We start from the raw sequence: 23,023 nt of genomic DNA, 5'->3' as shown, positions 1-23,023 counted from the left end.
TTACTAGTAAAATTTAAAATCCTGATATCAAGAATTCAATTGTAGTTGAAATATTAATTTTTACTAGTTGAAATTCAATTCTTGATTCAATTCAATTTCTGCGAGTGATAACGTCATTGTTGATATCAAGAATTCACATTTTTACTAGTGGAAATGAAATTCCTGATATCAGAAATCCCCATTGTTACTAGTAGAAATCCAATTTCTAATATCAAGAATTAGCATTTTAACTAGTAAAAATTGAATTGTTAATATCAAGAATTCATCCTGTGAATGAATAAAAGTCAAAACGGCTTGCCATATTCTTTATCTTTGGCACGAGGGTGGAGGACGTGGAGGCTGTGGACAAAAAAAGACTGAGGGTGAAAGGATGGAAACAAGGTCAGAGCCAGAGATTTGCTGTTATTTGAAGTTTGTACTTTTCACTATTACTTTTCATTTTGATTGTTTTTCGAGTGTATATTGACACATTTATTTACCCCATCACAGCACACTTATAATCAGATAGCCAGTGTGGTTCTGCTTCCTCTCGTAAAGGCTACACCCCAACCAGAGAGTCTGCTTTTAATAATAATAATATTAATCACTGCAAGCTGAAAAAGAAGTAATTCATGTGCAAGACAAACAGATATTTTAACTTTATTTTGACACATCATAAATAATTTCCACGACACTCATTTATTGCCATACATGCTGATGACAGCAGACGTTTTATAATTAGTAATTCGGTATATTGTTCCCAAGTACAATAATTCAGAGAATAATAATCTGCATAGAAAGGCAAAGCCTTAACAGTCAAGCTCAACTGAGTAATGAAAACGTACTTGTTATTTTTCTTGGTAACACATAATTTTCTAAAAGTAGCTACAGACATTTTCTTATTATGATGATACATGGATCAGGGAGTAACATCTGTCTAAAAATATAATTTTATATGAAACTGCTGAACAATGTACATCCTATTAGAGTAACATACAACATGTAATCATTGCAATGCAGATGGTAAATGTTTATTTAGCTTTGAAGACCTAAATAGGTAATCAGTCTTAACATGTTTATTGAGTTGATGGCTTACACTTACAGTAACTAATGTGCGAGTGTATTTAGCAAAGACAGAATCAATTCATGTGTGAAAGCAGATGTAGAAAAAGTGTGGAAATGTTGCAGTTCTTGAGATTTAAAGTGCCCCTAATATGGATTTTTGAAAATTACCTTTCATGCAGTGTGTAATGTATGTGAATGTAAACAGTCTGCAAAGTTGTGCATCATAAATAAAGTTGTCTCTCAAAAGAGTTAAACCGCTTAAATAAGTCGTTTGTAATTCGAAATCTATTTTCGTGAAGTTCACATATCACACATTTGCATAATGCCAGCCTATGTTCTGCGTGGACATCCCCTTCTCAAACGCTGTAGCTCGTTCGTGTGGGTAACATGTCTACAAGACGTTGTGCTCTGCACTGTGAAAGTAAATTCGCTTTATTTTCACTTTCAAAGGATGAGGCTGTAAGAATCAATGGTTAAAGATAGGACAGTACCCACTTTATTTGGACCAACTTGCTCCTCAGAATCACAACCTATAAGTATGATTAATTATTGACGTATATATTTTATACCGAGTGTTCAAAATACATAGTGTTTGTGTTTTAGCATTGTGTATGTCTCCAGCTAACTCACGTTATTGTCCTACTGAAATACTTCTGCTAATCAGCTGTTGCTCACTATTACCTAAAACTGTGTCCATTAATGCAGATTGTCTGTAGTTCCTACTACTCTGAGTAATGATAATGGAGCAAGATTTGTTTTACAAACTTTAATATTACATCACGTTAGTGCTCAGCTAACATATGCACTGTAATTTATATTGTTAATAATACAGTTCCCACATGTGTACTAGGGGTTGAACGAGATTTTTTAAAGTCGACATATATGTGATCGACTAGTTGATGATGGCGTCATTAATGAACAAATATGGGGCCGTCCACACAGAACACGTTTTTCCATTAAAATGCGCTACTTTTCCATTGTTTTTCTATGTAAGTACCAAGCGGTAACCTCCCGCGGTCTCTCTTGAAGCCAACACGGAAGTAACTTAAACTGCAATTCATCGACTGGCCGCTAGAGACAGGCTCCAGAAGGGAGGCAAATCTGTATCCCCCCCATGTTTAAATGCCCAAATTTATAGCAGAAAAAAATATGTTTACAGCCCAATGCAAAAAGTGGTTTTGGTCTATACATCTAATTTTACCCTTCATGACAACTGTGAGGGTGGTGAATTTTTTTTTATAACTCATCTGTTTAAATTATATAAATTATATTAAGTTCTGCATAATTAAGGGCGTGGCCACTTGAGTGACAGGTGGGTTGCCGCTGCTGTCACTAGCTGTTTGTCTGCTGACTGTGAGCTATCACGTCACCTCAGCTAATTCTAGCTGCTGAACTTGGCATCTTTGCCATGTTTGCTTTTTTTGGGGGATTATTTCATCCAATTATCAAATATGGCTTGCTGTGCAGATAATGGTCGAGACAGATGTGCGTCTGTGTACATGTGCATGCATGTCATGCGGAAGATAAACACAACACACGTTGTTGGATCGTCTTGGCATTGGCTTAAAGTTTTGTCCACCAGATTTACTACAATGACAATGGCTGGAGAATATGCCACTCAAGACACCACAAACTCCGAGAGCACTGCTTGGATATTATAACCAAATCTGCTGCACTATTTTGAAAAATTATACTTTGGACGCGGGCTCATTTGTTTTTGAGAGTTCAATGTATACGATCGTATACAGTTTTACAACATAAACGGTGCTCAGATTGCAATGGACAATATATCGATATATTTTATGGATTTAACACTTTTGTGAACAAAAGTTGGCTGTTGGACGTTTTTCAATGGACGCTCACGGGCATTTTACCCAAGTGCGATGGACTGGATTCATCTCGCGATGGCTATTTCATTACAAAGGTATGAAGTCCCGTTTTGATTTTGCATGTTGTCATTTGCACACCCGACACAAATTACAATATTACTGTTGCTGGAGCATCTATATGGTAAAATTAATTGGCAATTAAGTTTGGCATCGGGCCAAAAAAAAATTTCGCCACTAGATGGCGGGCCAGAACATAGTCAAAGGATAATTTAAGAAATTAGGCTAATTGATGAAAAATGCAACTAGAATTGCCTGTGACAGACTGTTACAGTGTCTTTTGTAACTGTTACTCTGTGTTAAATCCTGTAGTGGGACAGTCATTAACAAAAAGCCACATTTGTGTGGTGGTGTCCAGGTTTTACACTGGATAAATTAATAAAGCAGAGTAGTGACACATAACCTGGCAAGTATCTTCATTCACCAACTTGCAACACACATAGCCTTGCTAAAACACACATAACACACACGGATGGCCGGCTCCGCCCACTTTAGGCTTCAAAAATGCTCTCCAGGGGCCTCATTTATGAAGCGTGCGTACGCACAGATTTGATCTTAGAATGTGCGTATGTTTAAATCCACGCCAACGCTCATATTTATAAAAACGGTCTTTGACGTGGAAAAGTGCTTGGTGTCACGTCAGGGTCTGAGCAGATGTACACACTTTTCCTGGTCAGATTACTGCAAGTTTTTGGAAATCTAAGCTATTCTTGCTGCTCGCCAACGATTTGGACAATAACAGTTGATCTTTTATACGTAAATGACATTAATTAGGTGTCGTTTAAAACGCGGAGAACTGAAAGCATTCAGCTCCGCGCAAGTTCAAGATTATTTGCGATTTATAGATTTCACATCTGAAAGAGAGGCGTACGCTCGTTTTCTGTGTGTACGTTCATTCTATGAATCCCACATACGCACATCTGAGAAATGATCGTAAGATCAAATTTAGGACGGTTTCTGTGCAACATTTTATAAATGAGGCCCTTGAAATCTACGGGTGACGTCACGGACACTACGTCCATTTTTTTTACAGTCTATGGTAAATACATGCTAGATGGACGTGTATATGACTGTTGTGCTCATGTCTTGCTCTTTTGCAGAGTCTCGAGCATGACACGGCGTTATATAAACGCAGCGCTCAAGTTCAAAACAGTTCAACTTTAAAAAAACGTGTCTCGAAACCACTTTTTTCCTCTATTCCACTGCCCGTGTTTCGTGTTTTTGAAAGCAAAAATGCATTCTGTGTGAACGAGGCCTAAGTCTGAACCTCGAGCTGAGACTCGCAGATTGCCTTCTGCACAGCTATGGCACATGACACAACGCTGCCCACAAGTCTATTGCTCTTACATAAGTTTATTTTTATCAGTTCTTTTGACTTTGGGTCGTTATATTTCTCACAGATCTGCTCGTTCTAAATCAGATACAGATAAAGCAGCACAGTAAGATTACATTTATATGATTGCGTGTGAATTAATTCTACCTGGCAGCGTCTCTAATAGTGAAGCTGTGGGTTTTAGTTACTAAGAAATATATGCTAGATATTTCTTACATTTCTGCACTACTGAATGATTCTGTATGCGCGCAATCTATTTGCACATGATGTGTGTGTGTAGCAGCGCAGTTCAGAACGTCGATTAACGTACCTGTACAAAAAGCTGTTTAAAACGTGCATTCACCCGATCAATATTGAGAATCCAGATGGTATAATCAAACATATGCTGTGGAGCGCTCTCAGAGTATGCATTTATTTGTCATTAACTGTAGGATACGGAGCGTAAAGGTGGACTTCAAAGATTTATTTTCCTGTTGTGCCCTCTATAGGCCATGACCAGCGACTAGTCGACATCATGCTTAAAGCGTCATGGCAGAGCGTTAAAGTCGACTAGTCGATTAGTCGGTGCAACCCCTAATATGTACCGCAATAAATTAGAAATATACACATCAGTTTGTTGATTGACATACACTTGTTAATGCTGATGCAGAGGAATTACAGTTGCAACATCTCATAATATATGTCATACTGAGTAGTGTATCACTGAGAAAACTCCTACTCGTTCTTGTGATGGAGGTTTAGGTTGAATAACTAGTTCTTCCAATGTTTCATCATCGGACTCGCGCTCGGATTGATATAATAAAATCAACACCGTCATTACTGTCTTTACAGTGTGTACAATCGCTGAATTTTAGGAAGCCTCCAGAGCTGAATCAGTTCTGGTAATGGGCATTTGGAAGCATTTAGAGACACTGATTCATCCGACGAGTTGTTTGAGAATCATTGAAAAATGTGGTGATGTGTATTATGAGAAAATGAAAGTGTATTTTAATCTTTGATGCATGTAAACCTGTTGCAGGAGACCTCCAAAACATAATTAGGAACCTTTCAAATTGCATAATAGGGGCACTTTAAGCACTTGCAGCCTGAATCCCCAGAAAAACGTCTCCAGCAGCCTATTTGGCACTGAGGTCCACCACGAGATGCTGGTACGCCATGGTCTTTCCTTTAAAACTGGCCGCTAACAGAATATCCTTATTGTCAACAGAGACCAGGCTGAACCCTCGAGGCGCAAGCATGTTCAGTTCCTGAAAGGGCTGGAACCTTTGAGTGAGGTCGTCCCACAGATAAATACGAGAGAACGAATAATCGCTCCCCAGCAGAAGGTACTGCCTCACTCCAACGCTGAACGGATACACGGCCATTGAGCCACGTGACGGCAGCGTTTGAATCTCCACAAAGCGCTGGTTGTCCCAGCGCAGGATCTTCGAGTCTCCTATGAAGCGCGTGAGGCAGAGATACAGCACTTTTCGTATCCAGAAGTGCTTCACCATCTGCACATCACCTGAATCAGTGATCTGCGAGTGGTAGACGAATTGGCGTTGGCTGCGGTTCCACTGATACACCACCGGGGGCTGCGAGGTGCTAGAGAGAATTAGACGAGGTTTGCCGTCCACCTCGAGGAAGTCGATGTGAGTGTCTCTGTGCCAGGGATGGAGAGACTGGTGCGAGTAAAAGCCGTTACTGTTCCAGCGGTACAGGCTGGTGGATCCAGCTTTGGAGCTGTCGACTACAGCAAAATACCAGTCCCCTTCAATCTGGAAAGTCTCTATGAAGTTGGGTTTACGGACACGAGTGGTGTCGATGTCCTGGATTTTGACGAAACGCAATGGTCCTTCCTCCCATCTGACAACAACAGGATGTCATAGTAATCGACGATGATGAAATATTTACATGAATTTATTATGTACATCTAACTCATTAAAATAATTTACTAATTAAAGGTGCATTCAGTAGTTTGGTGCTAACTTAAAATGTTTTATGCATTAATAAATAAATTTGCTGCATCCGAAATCGCAAATTGCATAGTAGGTACTACATTTGGTTTGAAGCTTACTTCATGACTGTTAAAAAGTACGTTCTGTATAGTATGAATGTGTGTAGTATGAATGAAATTCGGACATACTACATCCGCCATGTTGTCATTGTCATGTTACCTACGGCAGCAGTTGCTTCGCTTTACTGTCATTCATAAATCCCCTCCTGTGGTCTCATGGAATAGTAAAGTGTCCCTCAGATGCGCTACTGTTTTATGAGTACTGTGTATTTGGACATACTACTCTTCTGGCGTACTGTTTTTTACATACTGTATAGTAGGGAAGTATGTGATTTCAGATGCAGTGATTGTGTTTTTGTAAAAAGTCGTCTAAATGGTGTGAACTCACATGAGATGAAGTCTGTACTCAAAAGTTTTCTATTAAAAAAAAGTAGGGCTGCAACAAATAATCGATAAAATTGATTATTATCAACAATGGAAATAATCGACAACGAATTCGATTACTGATTAGTCAAGTTTGCACACTGTGCCCGGGAAACCATCTGCCAGTCACATCACTTTACAGTAGTCAGTGCTTCCCACAGGTTTGAAATATACTTGCGGTGGTAGCCGGGTGAAAAATCCTCCTATTACCCACGGCACAAAAAATGGTCTACTACATGTGACAAACAAATAATGTATGATTTTTAACAGTATTTTTATTTACTGAAATTAATTTTAATTACATAGCATACTATTACATTTAATTACATACTAATATTATGTATTATTATGCATTGTAAATTATGCAAAAGTACAGCATTTAAATGGTTCTCCTTTTCCTATGTTCTCCTTGCTGTCATATAGTGTCTCTTTCAGTGAATGGGACACAGATTTTACTGGTAAAATTTATATAATGAATAATATACAGTACGTGTCAAATAATGTTCTTAGTCTTTTCTTCCTGTGGGGGAGACTACAATAATTTACTATGAATTAAATGGAAATCAAATTAAATACAATTTATTGTGTAACCAAAATACCAATAATGCCCTGAAGAAGAAGAAGAAGAAAAAAAAACTTGTGACTTTAATTATAAACAAGCCCAAAATTCACCGGGACTCTTATTTTGAAATGTCTACACAATTGCAGGCTGATCCTTCAGATTCTTATAATCGTCTAAAACATATTATATAAAGGCCATAAAGTTGACATTGTCATAATTCATCAACTTGAGTTCATTAGCAATTGCTTGGCATAAATCTGCGCTTTTAGTTGATTGAGAATCATGCTTTGAAGCAGTCTGAAGCGCTGTTGTGCGAGCCTGTAGAACGCGCAACAGCACCGCCTTGTGACTTTGCAACATGCAGTGCTCTTTGTGAAATATCCACCGCATCTCTGCAGCGCACGTGGGAATGTTGGCGGGAGTAAACAGTTCTGACGCACACGTAACGAGCATGTACGAAACGCGTAGGGTGAGGGGAGATTTTCCACTAGTTAATCAATCGCGGATGGTTTCATTATCTTGGGCGGATACAAAAGTATACGAGGATAAAAATAATAAAAGCATGAATGTGTCTCCAAATATACCTGGGCGGCCCGCCCAAGTAAAGTCTATGTGTGGGAAGCACTGGTAGTTAAGAACTCATTTCAATGGACAAAATGCATATGGAAAATAGCAGAGGACACAGAATGAGCTGCTCCGGGAAAGGTACATGATCCAAGTTGTCCAAAACACACTTGCTGTGCTTCAAACAGCTGTTTAATGCCCTTGACACGTTTTCTCAGCGCATAACTTATATTTTATGGTTATATCCTTATTTGTAAATGTTAGAAAGTCCCACGAGTATTTCCATTTATCATATTCTGACAATAATCGTCTTAAACTTCACAGAGTTCAATAAACAAGCGGCGGTGGTATGCAGTTGAATTCATTGTTTGTCTGCCGCCTCTGTAGAGTGTAGTGATGTAAAGAGTGAAAATTAGACAACGGAATATACTTTTTGTTGGATAGGTAAGAGAATGAACCACTGTGGTATCGGTACTTAAAGTATTGAAGAACAGCGACGGTGACACTAGCTAAAGAACTACTGACTGCACCTTTAGTTAGGAAAAAAAAAATGAAAATTGCAATGTTATTTCTTTAGGGTAAAATCTGATAACAGACAAAGTATATTCAGACAATATTTGAGTGTCCACAATAGAGTAGTGATGGGAGACATGAAGATTTCAATGCGCTCGAAACACTTCAGACTGGCAGCACCTGCTGGTCAAAAAAAGGTGTAAACGTAAGGGGTGGCCGACATACCGGTAGACACGATGGACAGGTAGAAATCTGTCTACCAGTAGAGATTTTGGACTATCATCTCTATCGCAGTCACGCTCATGTGACGTTGCTGTGTTGAACGGTCACAAAAGCTTATAGTTTGCATGTGTTTTAAAGCATTGCGGTTTAAAAACAAGTGATTTTAAAAAATTGAAGCGCAATAAGCAGCGAAAGAGAACTCATTTCGCTATATGCGCGCAGTCTTCTGTCTGAGATATGTCTGAACCACTGATTCCAAACAAAAGATACGTTTCATGAAGCAGTGTTTCAGTGTTGCCCATCACTACAATAGAGTCTATAACAAAAAACGTGCACGTAGACATACTTGTAGATGTGGGATCCTCCAAAGAGCTGAGCCACAACCATGTAGAGAGTGTTGTTGATAACCACAGGCTTACAGTAGACCGCAGAACGAGCTGGAATGCACATAAAGTACATTTAAATCATCATGTTTTGATAATCTTGTCATTCTTTGAAGAAGTATACTTATTTTGATGTGTCGCATACTAAAGCACATGTAAAGTACTTTTTAATTATGATTTTAACTGTAGTGTGTGATATTAATATATTTTATATGTACTAAATTGCAATTTCATCATTACAAATGTGCAATTACAAATATATTTAAACACATGACATGCAAGTTTCAAAACAAATGACATTAAAGAATATTTTAGTTGACCATAAAGACTGAAAAGATTACATTGAGATGTCACTCTCGTGAAACAAAATTTTGTGTAAAAGGTTGGGAACCACTGCTTCAGAGAATATCACCATAGTTCATTTTCTTATTTTTTGAATTGGTTCTATCTATTAAATCAAATAATAAATAACAAACTAATTACAGCTGACTTCTGACTTACATGTGATGTTGTAATGTGTCTTGAAAAGCATGTTCACATGATCCCAAATGAACACGGTGCAGATTCCAGTGTTGGGCTGAGCGAAAACTATGTACTGGTCATTGTTAAACTCGTATGACTCCACAGACAGAGACTGGAATGAGTATATCTCATATACTGCAAAATCTGGATTAGAAGAACATTTCATATTAGTCAGTGTATATTGTAACTGTCATTTCTAGTACATTTTTCACCATTTTAACCTATCTAATCCACCTTATTTTAAATGGTCCTGTGGTGTGACAATTTTTTTCTTCATAAATTCCACGTAGTATTTCAATTACTATGTATTTTTTATATGATAATGTATAATAATTATAGAAAAATTGGAAACGTTTTGTTAAATAATTTTAGATGTATTTTAGCATGTCACAACATAGGACAATGAAGAAGCTGTTTGAAATTTCATGTCAACCACCCAGATACACTACATGGCCAAAGGAATTTGGACATTTTCAAAATCAAGACCTTCTAATAGATGTTGGAACATGAATGCAGGAGGGTCTGCATCCATGTTGCAAGAAAGTTGAAAAATTCATAAAAGTTTCAAATTCAAAAAGAACATCCTGATGAACAAAACATGTAATAATTATCAGGGCTCAACAATAAGGACTGCCCGATGGCCCGGGACCAGCAAGAATGACACTCTGGCCAGTGCTGCGTCATCACGAAAGTTTATCATTTACACATGTTTTTAAGTCTTGCCAGTTCAAGTGCAAGGAGACGCAAAAGAGAACTCAGAAGTTTTTTATGTGTGCGCACATCGAGTTCTCTTCTACATCTTGCACTTGAACGGTCAAATTCACACAAAAATATGTCAAAATGCCTGTCTTGGTGAGTATCCTAGTAAACATAGACAGTCATGGCTTAAGTGAACTTAAACAATTGAGAAAGAAAACGCATGTGTGTCAGTATATTGAATCTTTGCATTAGCTCTTAAAGGAACACTCCACTCTTTTTGAAAATAGGCTCATTTTCAAACTCCCCTAGAGTTAAACAGTAGAGTTTTACTGATTTCGAATCCATTCAGCCGATCTCCGGGTCTGGCGGTACCACTTTTAGCATAGCTTAGCATAGATCATTGAATCTGATTAGACCGTTAGCATCTCGCTCAAAAATGACCAAAGAGTTTCAATATTTTTCCTAGTTAAAACTTGACTCTTCTGTAGCTCCATCGTGTACTAAGACTGACGGAAAATGAAAAGTTGTGATTTTCTAGGCCGATATGGCTAGGAACTATACTCTCATTCTGGCGTAATAATCAAGGACCTTTGCTGCCGTACCATGGGTGTAGCAGGCGCAATGATATTACGCAGAGTCAAGTTTTAAATAGGAAAAATATCGAAACTCTTTGGTCATTTTTGAGCGAGATGCTAACGGTCTAATCAGATTCAATGAACTATGCTAAGCTATGCTAAAAGTGGTACCGCCAGACCCGGAGATCGGCTGAATGGATTCGAAAATGGTAAAACTCAACTGTTTAACTCTAGGGGAGTTGGAAAATGAGCCTATTTTCAAAAAAGTGGAGTGTTCCTTTAAAGTGACGGCAGCCTAATATTCCTGCTGCTGTCTGTGTTTTTAATGTTAAACAACAAAAGACAAGGAAAAAAATCACTCTTTGCTCTTGACTGAAAAACTTTTGTAACTTTAATAAAGATTAATCTATAAGTAATTTATTTGAAATTTATATTAATTAGTCTCGTAGTTTTTGCTGTGGTATCAAAATTGGAATCGAGAATTGTGAAATTTGACTGGTATTTGAAATTTGGTGTCATAACCTTGTTTATTAAGGTTGTATGGGTCAAACACAATGGAAACAACAACTTTTTTAATTTGTTTATTACTTTTTTGTGGTGGGGCCAGTGACAATTTTGGCAGGGCATGTAAAAGTTTAAACCACTGACCTGACCGGAACAGTAGCATTCACACCTGGTCATAAATTTTTGTTTGTCACAGAGCTTACTTTCTGCAATAATCTAAAAGCCAATGGAAAAATTCTATATTGGCTTTTTCTCTAGGGAACCAGGGTAATGCAAACTTCCATGTTGGCCTACGTCATCCCTGCGGTACTCTGTTGTATAAATATATGGTGTTTTCAGTTGAATTAAGGAGCCTGGAATTTGAAGGGGGTGTCCACATACTTTTGACCATGTAGAGTACATATATTTTACAGAATTGCATATATCAGTTGCAGATCTCAAATGCCATGTGGTAAGAGTGGCCTTACCTGCACTTATGCAGTTGAAGTCACGAGGTGTGAGGTCATGGATGCGTCGACCCTGGAACTCAAAAGGGCTGGCGCAGTATATGGCTGGAACGGAGGTGTTGGTCTTCTCCATCCAGTCAACCAACCACTTGATCTTACAGTCACAACGGAACGAGTTCCCTCGCAGGTCTCTGCCAAGAGTGGAGAGTAGAATAAAAAGATACACATAAAAAATACATATATTTACCTGCTTAAAGAATAACTCTGATGTGTGAGGTATTGTAATGGGTTTTCAAACTGTGGAAAGTTTGAGAGAATATGCATGCATATATGTTTATTTCAAAATAAGTAGTTTTAGATTTAGTACAATCAATGCCAATTAAAAGCTACTAGTTTTATTTTGGAAACATTTTGCCTTTATAATATAACACTTACTATTTTTCACACACAGTATAAAAGGCCCATGAAAGTGTATATTAGTAAGACCCTCACAGGGGAATTATCATATTTGGATATACAGTGCTCAGCATAAATGAGTACACCCCATTTGAAAAGTAACATTTTAAACAATATCTTAATGAACACAAAAACAATTTCCAAAATGTTGACAAGACTAAGTTTTATATAACATTTGTTTAACTTTTAACATAAAATTAACTTAGATTACACATTTTTCAGTTTTACTCAAATTAGGGTGATGCGAAAATGAGTACACCCCACTGAAAGTTGCTGGAGCAAAGCTGAATTTTAGACTACAAATGTCTAATTTAACAAGAATTCAACCACAGGAGAGTCTAATTATTCATTACACAGGTGTCCAGTTGACTATATAAGGGTGTTAAAACCCCGTCCCATTTCATGCTGTCAGCAATGGCACCACATGGAAGAGAAATGTCACAAGACCTGAGAAAGAAAATAATTTCTTTACACCAGAAAGGTGAAGGCTACAAGAAGATCAGCAAAGCTTTACTTACCAGTCAGAATAGCAAAAGTGGTACAAAAATGTAAAAAAGATGGAACTGCAACCATCTCACAGAGACGTCCAGGTCGTCCACGGAAGTTAACACCTCGACAGGAGCGTCTTCTGATGAGAAGGGTTGAAGAAAATCGGCATGCAAGTTCACTGCAGTTATCTAAAGAAGTAGACAGCCAAAAAGCCAAACTGGGGTGACTATTTCCCGTGACACAATATGGCGTACACTGCAGAGGAATGGCATGCATGGGTGCCGTCCACGAAAGAAGCCTCTCCTAAAGCCCAGGCACAAAAAATCCCACCTAGAGTTTGCCAGGGCCCATGCTGACAAAGATGAAGACTACTGGGACTCTATACTCTGGAGAGATGAGACCAAGATAAATGTTTTTGGAACTGATGGCTTCAAAACTGTATGACGTCGCAAAGGTGAGTAATACAAAGAAAAATGCATGGTGCCTACAGTGAAACATGGTGGTGGCAGTGTCCTTATGTGGGGCTGCATGAGTGCTGCTGCTGTCGGGGAGCTGCATTTCATTGATGGCATCATGAATTCACAGATGTACTGCTCTATACTGAAAGAGAAGATGCTACCATCTCTCCGTGCCCTTGGCCGTCGTGCACTTTTCCAACATGACAATGATCCTAAACACACATCTAAGGCCGCTGTTGGATTTCTAAAGAAGAACAGGGTGAAAGCGATTCAGTGGCTCCTGATCTGAACCCAATCGAACACCTATGGGGAATTCTGAAGAGACAAGTTGAGCATCACTCTCCATCCAGCATCCAGTCTCTAAAAGAGGTCATTCTTGAAGAATGGAAAAAGATAGATGTTGCAAAATGTCGCCAACTTGTTCATTCCATGCCTAGAAGACTTGGTGCTGTCATTAAAATTATGGAGGCCATACAAAGTACTAGATGTAGTAGTTTTTGTTGTGGGGTGTACTCATTTTTGCATCACCCTAATCTAAGTTATATTATTAACCTTACTTTCATGTTATAAGTTAAACAGATGTTATATTAAACTTAGTCTTGTCAACATTTTGGAAATTGTTTTTGTGTTCATTGAGATATTGTTTAAAATGTTACTTTTCAAAGGGGTGTACTCATTAACGCTGAGCACTGTATGGTACATACAGGTCTGTGAGGATGTCCAGGTGTTTGAAGAGATCTCTGGGAAGAACCTGCAGGTTGTTGTTGGATAGAGACCTGACACAGCAAAAGCAGGAGGGAAGTTAGATTAAAATCAGAGACATAACATGACCTATTTATCATGTTGGACTGCAGATTCATACCTCTATTCAATCTAATCTAGAAGGTACACATTGGGCTCTTCATAGGAGAAGCAGTGTATGAATTACAATTTCTCTTTGAATATTCAATTTATTTATAAATGTAATTGTTATTTTTTAATGAATAGACTAATAATTGACTTATAGAAGCAATACATACAGATGTGTCAAAGACTTCAGTCCTCTGAATGTGTGCTTTGACAGGGCTTGGATGTCGTTGTTCTCAATAAATCTGTAAGCAAGTAGGGTGAGAAGAGAATATAGATATTAAATTAAGCATTTAAAGCACGTAAATGAACTCATTTGTCAGACAGCCATATTTGCAGATAAGATATCTGCAGGTAAAGTCGTTAAAAAGATTTAGGTGCTGTGTGCCATTTAGGATAGAAAGATAAAAGATCAGGACAGGGATATTAATCAAATGGCAGCGTCTCTCCCTCCCTATTTATTGTAATAAACAGTAAGGATGCGTGCTGCCTGTTCCCTGATGGACTCAAGAGTCACAGTGTTCAGGAAGACGGTGCCTGCCTCCCTCTGCAAACCTTGCCGCATTTTCTTTATTTAAAGCTTTTAGCGTAATGACACTGAGGTTGTGGGCGTTTTCATTAATGCTAAAAGCCTTCTGCAATAGCAAGTTCTTCCCTCTCTCTCTCTCTTTTATCTCATTCACTCTCTTTCTGCAGTCATTGAGCTGCCAGTGCTTTCCTCTGAAAGACAACGCTACCTGAATCTTAAGAAGGATTCACAGGAAACAGCACAACTTGCATGAAGATGAGAGATGCATACATGTACACACACACACACATTTCCCATTTATCTCAGTGGCTGTCAAGAAGTATGTTATTTAAATTTAACGTCTTTTAAGAGGTGTCACTGGTCAACACTCTGTTTTTAGATAATGAAATGTTTGCAATTTATATGTTGCTTTAAAAAAATTATTTAGATAGAATTCATTAGCACATTTGAATGGCCATTAAGGAAGAAAAGTACTTTTTGGCATCTACCAAATGATTTTTCATTTATAGAAATGACCACACAATCTTTTTTGAATCGATATGAATTTGGCACATCCTCCACCAGGAGCCTTATCTGTTGATTCAGCATTGTGGAATGCAAAACACAGAAAAAAAAGGTTATTAAATTGTGGAGAAAGAAAGAGAGACAGATGGAAAGGACGACTGGAAGAAAACAAAGGGTACTTATCACAGTTCCAGAGAAGGCAAGAGAAGCTAGTGTTTTATTCCATTTATTCAGCTTTTTGTTGTTGGGAAAGCAATTGTGCCACATGAGAAACATTTTGTATGAACATTACATGTCAATGTCTGGCTTATAATGAGCAAAACCTTTCAAAACCCTGAGGAACACGCTCTGGAAGATGATCTTAATATAGAAGAAGAGGAAATGAATTCTACTTTTAACAGAAACCATAAGTTTAGCCCTTTCTTGCATTTATGTGAGCAAAAGCAAGTGAAAATATCAGAATAAATCACACTTAAACACAGCAGAAGATATCCTGAAACATCTAATCTGTCCATCTGTTGGACAAGTGATCAATCCACCCACCCACCAACCCACTCATCTGTCTTCAGAGTCAACCATCGATTAAGCCATCCATCCATGATCCATCCATCCATCCATCAAGCATCAAGCAAGCATACTTACAGGTACTGCAGGTGTCCAAGACCAGCAAAAGCATCATCAGAAATCAGAGAGAATGTGTTTGAGTTCAACAGCCTATGCAGAAAGGAAAGAGAGAGACAAAGATAAGAGTTTGCACTTTCACTGAGCTATAGATTACAAAACCATTTCTGTCATTTCTGTCACTCTTGGAGTGTTTGGCATGTAATTGATATGACAGTTTTGACAGTTTGGCCTTGGCAGAATAGATCAGGACTTGCTACTGCCAGTACATACACGACACGCTGCTGTGAGCAAGTAAGACATGCTGCTGCTGTACAATATAGTGTACATGAATTACCCATAGCAGATCTATACAGGTGGAGCTGGGGAAGGTGGAGGGTCTCTGAAAGTGCACTGCTACAGCAAATGCTACCCAAGTATTTAAGGGTTGAGCAGTGAGCTTACTGGCTACCGATACATTAGGAACCAATCAGCTGTGCCCTATAGAGCAGGGGTTTTCAACCTTTTTGGAGACACGCCCCCCTACGTTTATCTAATCAGTTTACTGTCGGGGATTTTGTGAGAAGATTTTGTGTTGCATCACGGCGATCGCGTCCGGTGTAGACAGGGTTAGTTAAAAACTGAAACATTAAAATATAAATAGATAACCGACTTAAGAGTCACGCCTGAGCTTGTTTTTCGTTCAGTTTAACCTTAGTTTTGATCATCTCGGGTATTTTTGATTTCGCAAGCCACCAGTCCATTTTGTGTTTAGTTGTTTTTGCTCAAATTCAGTTGCGTCAAACCTGCTGTAACTAGCCAACGATTAGCTGGGAGAATAGTCAAATTGCCCCCTCTAGTGGATGACTCAAGATTTGCTAGTAAAATCTCACTTTTACAGCTGTTTCACTCGAGAATTTCACCTTCACTTTTGAACTAACAGGTGCTCGCGTCCCCCTAGGGCCCCACAGGTTGAAAACGATGTGATTGAGTTAAGGACCTGCGGCATCTAGAGTTTCATGACAGAACTTTTTATTTCTCATACATTTTACACACGTTTTTTTTTTTTTTTTTTTTTTAACGGAGCCCTGCACATGACATGCGGACAAAAATATATATCATGGCCTGAAAGTACTGTGTAGTTCACTTCTAGTCCTCTAGACATAAAAGTGAAAAATGAGTCCAGTATATAGAACATCATCTATTTATAGTTTGAACTAAAAAGTCAAATAATGTGCTCTTCTATGTGACCTAAGACTCAAGAGTGAAAGATTATGGTGCTCCAACTGTACTTAATTACTAATGCAACTAAAGAATGTTAAAGAAATGGGACACGTTAAGCTCAATGGACACTAGACAGCATCTGAAACATGCTATTATTATGAAAATCATTTAAATTTTAGAAACAAAATTGATTTGTCCTTCATTTGGTAACAAACAAAAATTATGTTTACAGAAATGTACTTACAATGGATGGGAGTCTACAGTTACACACAAAAACGTGACTTGTCCCACTGTAAGATCATTACTGTAAAGATGATTTTTGTAGGTTTTCACAAACTGAGGGCTGATTGAGGGGAAATATTTTCTGTAGGTAATCATCAACGTCACAATTACTGCAGATTAGAGAGCTGCAAAAAAGCTTTTCAAATAACGAAGTTGTGTGCAAAAACGTTGGGTTGTTTCAGAACTGTCTAATAGATCACAAACATTTGAAAGCAGCACTGAATCAGTAAACAATTTTGCCTTTAAGCATTAACTGAAAGATCAACATGTAAATCTAGTATCACTGCCTCTGGAAATTATGAAGCAACAATAAATTCCTGTGGCTGAAATCACATCTTGCCTACTGGTCTCAAATATCAGTCAGACCAAAGAGCACCCAGCTTCTTGACATCTGACTATATGCAAATTATTTCAGCAAGGAACAGAACGAAATGTACAGATTTGATTGCTGCTGACAGTGGATTTTCTGTCACAATAATACCAGTTTTTTCATATAGAAATACAGTTTAAATATGCATATCTGATATTGCAGAATGTGTTTAATTTGTTTACTGATTCAGTGACGGAACTGGCATGCTGTCATTTGAAAACAAACTTCTCTCTTGTGTCTTTCTCACACACACACACACACACACACACACACACACACACACACACACACACACACACACACACACACAGTGAGGACAGAAACGCTGTTGTTGTGTGAGTGTGGGCAGTCTGTAAATGGAGGGTCTGTCACTGATACACATCACACTACACACTGCTCAGACACGCAGCTGACAAACACTACAATTCTCACTCTTTTTTTACCCTTTCAGACACGCACAGGCCATAATAAGAAAATGCAGAGGAGGATTACTGTGCGTCTAGTACTCACAGGAACTGCAGTAGGTGCATGTGGGAAAAAGCTCCTTCAGGAATCTCTGTGAAGGCAACGTTCACCATAGTCCTGCATCGAACAACAGAAACCATCATCATCATTATCACAAATGCAGTTGCTGTTACTAACATCTTAACACCTTTTGTGTTTCTGGTCAAAAATGACCGGCCTTTTAAAAATCACTTGTAAATTGCTTGTTATGCTATATTATCACCAAATATTGGATTCAATCTTGTTTTGTCAAACTTGTTTTCTTTCAGTTAGGACAGGTTTTGTATTACTTTCTGGAAATGATTAATCGTAGGCTTCATTGATCTGAGCTCATGCACCATGTTTTGAGTGAGTGAAAGAAGCATTATTTGTGGATAAATTTATCAATATTCAACAAAATATGGAAACAAATTTGCACTGTTTATCACACTAGTGCGTTTTAATGTTTAACCAGGAAGTTTGTTTTGAAATGCTTTTATTTTGTACAAAATGGAACAAAGTCACACTTGTTTGGGTCAAAAATTGAGGTGCATAAGCTCAGATAAAGGAAGCCTACGATCAATCAGATCTAAAAATAAATACAAAACCTGTCCAAAGTAAAAGAAAAAGATTGAATCCAATATTTGGTGATAATATAGAGTAATGAGAAATTATAAGCAATTTTTGTAGGCTGGTCATTTTTGACCGGGAACACCACAAGTGTAACAAGGTGGGGGGAAAAAATGTGAAAAAATATTCAAACATTTTTGGGGAAGTAGTTATACCCTAGATGAATAAAGTCAATAAGTTTTAGTCCAATGCAATAACATTAACCAGCATTTTTGGGAAAAAGAAAATCAAAATGACCCGAACACAACATGAGGGTAAAGTAAAAGCTCAGGAGTTCAGAAAAATGTTTATATAACATCTGAAAATCTCATTTCAATAGACAGCATGTAATTTCAAGGGTGTTATGTCCGGTTGCTTTGTGGTTACTTGGCTCAAGTCAAAAGTAGATGCACTAATATATCAGCCAATAATCGGTATTGGCTGATAAAAGCACTATCGACTATCGACCGATAGTTTAAAAACAGCCAATAGTCAGGGCTGATATACCGTGTCAATCAAAAGAGGGCAGGAAAATGCACTGCATTTGGGCTTTGTGTAAAGAAAATGATAAGAAACCAGTTTGATGTTCAATATTAATAGTAATTAATTGAATTAATAGCATTCAGAAAGTTCAGAAATATTGATTTCATTTTCAGAATTTAGTTAGGGTTAATATTAATTTGAGTAATGTGTTTGTTTATAACTGATACCAGTTACTCTGAAACAAGTTGATGAAATGAGAGTTTTTATTTGCATTTCTTTCAGAATCCAATAATTAAAAATATAATGATTAATTATTAATTATAATGAAATTATCGTTCATTTAAAAGGAGGTATAAACGGCAGACTATCGGTATCGGCAGATATCACTCTGAATAACCGGTTATCGGTATCGGTGGAGAAATTTAGTATTGATGCATCTCTAGTCAAAAGCGTCCACCCTCAAGTATAGTATGTCCTTATATATGATTGGGGTCCCTAGCTACCTCAGTGTAAGCATATTGGGTTGTCTTCGCCCATTTAATTGTCCTCGGAGATGAAACTGCTTGGAAGAGTAATAGCACCTCTACAAAGCTGCATGACTTAAGTTATTATTCAGAAGCAAAGCATAAGCGGTGTGGGATGAGTACATGCTTAATATTTAGTACTTTGGATGTAGGGGCTTTGAAACATTTCTAACTGTAAGTACTGATTATACATTATGATGAATAATTCAGGAAAAGCAAAACTTTTTCCCAATATACATCATTAACATCTAATTTTGAGCAGATATGTTTGTCCTTTTTTTCTTAAACAGTTGCTCCTCACACCTGAAAGGATCTCACTGTTTAATTGTTAGAAAGTAGGGCACAGATCTTCCTTCCCTTTTATATTCTCAGTCTGAAAATAAGGGCACCATCCCAGTGCAGAACTCTATATATTACTCATCATACATGAAAACTTGAGAAAATCAAAGGCTTTTATCAAAACTTTCTTTAGACATGAATATGAGTAAACTCAGTTGAAGACCTGGTAATGTAAGTCTTCAAATAGTATTGAAATACTATGATTGAAAACGTCAGTGAAATTAATATTGTACATAAAAGCAGATTGAGGCAAAACCTTGAAAATCAATTGATGAAATAAATGGTATCTGCGGTTGTGTTCTCTCAGAGAGAGTCTGCGGGTAGTAAATGTGTATGTGGTGACGTTTCTGTGGTTGTGTCTCTCCAGCAGATGTAAGCTGACTTCACCCCAGGAAAAAGAGCAGCATACAGACTTCACCTCATCTTCTATCAGCTAAGCAAGCTGACTTTCTGTTCATTTGCCCAGTCTGTTTAAAGGAATAGTTCACCCACATATGAAAATCTCAGAAAGTATAGTCCAATCGACTAATATTTCAAGTCTTCTCAGGCCATACGACAGATTTGTGTAATAAACAGACTGAAATGAAGTCATTGTACACTAATAATTCCCCTTCCCCTCCACTGCAGCTAAATGTCTTAGATGAAAATGATCAGTGAATAACAAATATCAGTTTGGAATGTATAGGGCAATATATAGACTCAAATCAACTGCTTTGTTATATTTTTTTTTTCTTTCCTTTTTGTAGTTTTACAGGCTATATGAACTGTCACAATGTAGAAAATACGACTATATATTTTTTTGTTAATACAAATACAAATGTCCATTTTTAATTCATGTTAACTAATGATGTTAACAAGGGGAAACTTACTGTAAAATATTACAGCTAAACCTTTATGATGAAAGGAACGACGCCATTAGTCAGGTGACATAATGGTCAACTCAAACTATAAATCATTTTATGAAATCCATAAATCCATGTTATGCTGCTGAGAAAAATGGTATATGAGTGAAAAAGCATTATATGAACAACTTTTCTCTACTTTTAATATAAAGAAATAAACGACAGAAGAAATAGGTAAACGTGATCTTTTCAGTACTCACAGGGAGATGATTCCTGGTGGGAAGCTCTTGGGAATGGCTTTGGTGTCCACGCAGAAGGCACTGTCTTTGGTACAGGAGCAGGTGGTTGGACATCGTGGGGTTTTGGGAGCTTTGCGGCCCAATGTGTTCCCAAACATACAGAAAAGCAGCAGGCAAACAGACAGCCGCCAGTCTGGCCATCGTAGAGTCCGCCTGGGCCTTGCTTCCACCATCTTCCACCTTCTCTTCTCCTGAAGAAACACAGGCGGCTGGAGAGAGGGATCTGATCCTGTTTTTTTTATCCTTTCCTTATTAGGAAAACTGCTAGAGAAGAAGCTCCAGGGTGTGAACGGGAGAGGAGGGGAGGTGTTAGGCTCAGAAGCGAATGACAGAGGGAACAGAAAACGAGTGGGCAGTGACTGGTGTTCCCTGGGTGCGTGTATGAGTGTGTATTTGATTTTCTCAGCGTACTCTGCGGTGTTCTCGTCTCTCTCTCTCTGTGGTGCAGCTGTCAGAGCATAGACTGCAGGAGCGTGTCAGCCAGCGCTGCTCCGCACACACTCAGACTCAGCCCAGAGTGCAGCAAAGCTGACACTGAATTATTAACAATCGCATGGACTAACACTTAAGCAGAAGCAGGGAACACAGCAGAGAACATAGTGGGATGGAGGGTGGGGGTTATGAACCAAGATGAAGAGGCAGGGGTGATGGACAGGTCAGTGGAGGTTACACTAAATAATGTACTACAATCCTCTTGTTTACAGTAAGGCAAATTTCAAGCAATCACATCTTCTAGAATCATCGTGGACACATCAGTGCACACGCATTAATGAAAATACACTAGTCTTCTAGACTAGTGGTTCCCAAGCATGTTGCAGGGGATCCCCCAAAAGTACATTTTGGCTATGTCCATATTAATCCATATACATTTGAAAACACATCTTTTTCTCTGTTTTGGCCTTCCAACTGAGACTGTATTTTTGTCCGGCAAAAACTGAGCATTTTGAAGAGAATCTCTCCCGAGTGGATGAATTTGAAAATGCAGTTTTCTTGCTGTGGTGTGAACTGTAAATACGGAGGTATTTGAAAACTATGATGCATGTTTAGTCATGTCATGCATATTGGACCTATAGATATATACAATGTTCTGTCATGAAACTGTAGATGGTGCAGGCTAATAGGTCCTTTAACCTGCTTGTAATCACATTGTTATCTATAGGGCACAGCTGATTGGTTCCTGCTGTATCAGTAGCCAATGAGCTTGCGTGCCCAACCTTCAAAATACTTGGGTAGCATTTGCCTTAGCTTTGCAGCTCGTTTTCAGAAACACTTCACCTTCCCCAGCTCCACCTGGATAGATCTGCTACGGGTAATTCAAGTACGCTATATTGTACAGCAGCAGCATGTCTTACTTGCTCACAGCAGCGTGTTGTGTATGTATTAGCAGTAGCAAGTCCCGTACTTGCTCTGCAGCAGCAACAATAACCTACAGCAGCAGCAGCTATAAAAGCAGCAGCAGCGTAGCAGATCTATTCTGCCAAGACCAAAGATATCAATATTGTCATTCCCATTACCATGCTAAGAGCTGCGCAGTGTCACAAGCTTGGGCCTATGTGCTGCCAAAGCCACCGCCCATGCCACTGGCTACAATGGCCTGCCTAGTAGTGCTGAAGTGCCACTTGTAGCTCAATCCCACTAAGATTTAGGAGGATAGGGTTATGTCCCACTAAGGCCGATCACCCTCAAAGCAGAGATGGGCACTCCAGACTTGACTCGGACTCAACCTGAAATGACTTTAGACTTGACTCGACTCGACACAAAAGACTAGTGAATATTTTAAAAACAACTCAAGTCTTTTGCCCTTAACTACTGATATAATAAATAAAGAATTTGTGTTGTGTTTGAATGGTTTTATAATATCTGCGTCACAGATATTTCCCAATGTGTCGTGGTAGATCGGACTCTTGTCATAGAATTTGATCACGTATGTCCGTGTATTGCGTGTAAACTCTGAAATGTCATAAGAGTCCCATGAAACATGACGGGAGCCACCGTGCCTTATGTTCTTTCGTTT

At 38.3% G+C, this 23,023-nt stretch overlaps 1 protein-coding gene across 1 annotated transcript; it reads right to left on the bottom strand.

Moving 5' to 3' along the window:
- Positions 1–614: 614 nt before the first annotated feature.
- On the bottom strand, positions 615–21,478 carry lgi3 (leucine-rich repeat LGI family, member 3). Its single transcript, XM_051904231.1, has 9 exons — positions 20,971–21,478; positions 17,941–18,012; positions 15,597–15,668; positions 14,095–14,166; positions 13,780–13,851; positions 11,694–11,863; positions 9,428–9,592; positions 8,890–8,980; positions 615–6,108 (listed from the first exon to the last, which is right to left on the bottom strand). The coding sequence occupies exons 1-9, from the start codon at positions 21,180–21,182 to the stop codon at positions 5,379–5,381; spliced, it is 1,656 nt and encodes a 551-aa protein (XP_051760191.1). The 5' UTR covers positions 21,183–21,478; the 3' UTR covers positions 615–5,378.
- Between the last annotated feature and the right edge of the window lie 1,545 nt (positions 21,479–23,023).

Source organism: Ctenopharyngodon idella, chromosome 8 (assembly GCF_019924925.1).
Source record: "Ctenopharyngodon idella isolate HZGC_01 chromosome 8, HZGC01, whole genome shotgun sequence".
Lineage (NCBI taxonomy): Eukaryota > Metazoa > Chordata > Actinopteri > Cypriniformes > Xenocyprididae > Ctenopharyngodon > Ctenopharyngodon idella.
Note: the sequence above shows the minus strand (reverse complement) of the source record. Positions and strands in the feature narration are given on the sequence as shown.

Excerpts from the sequence above, each read along its gene's own strand:
- lgi3 (XM_051904231.1), bottom strand. The coding sequence starts at position 21,182 with ATGGTGGAAGCAAGGCCCAGGCGGACTCTACGATGGCCAGACTGGCGG. Across the intron at positions 15,669-17,940 it reads ATGCACCTACTGCAGTTCCT|GCTGTTGAACTCAAACACAT; the intron begins GTGAGTACTAGA and ends CTTTCTGCATAG. Across the intron at positions 6,109-8,889 it reads GGAGGATCCCACATCTACAA|ATGGGAGGAAGGACCATTGC; the intron begins GTATGTCTACGT and ends TGTTGTTGTCAG.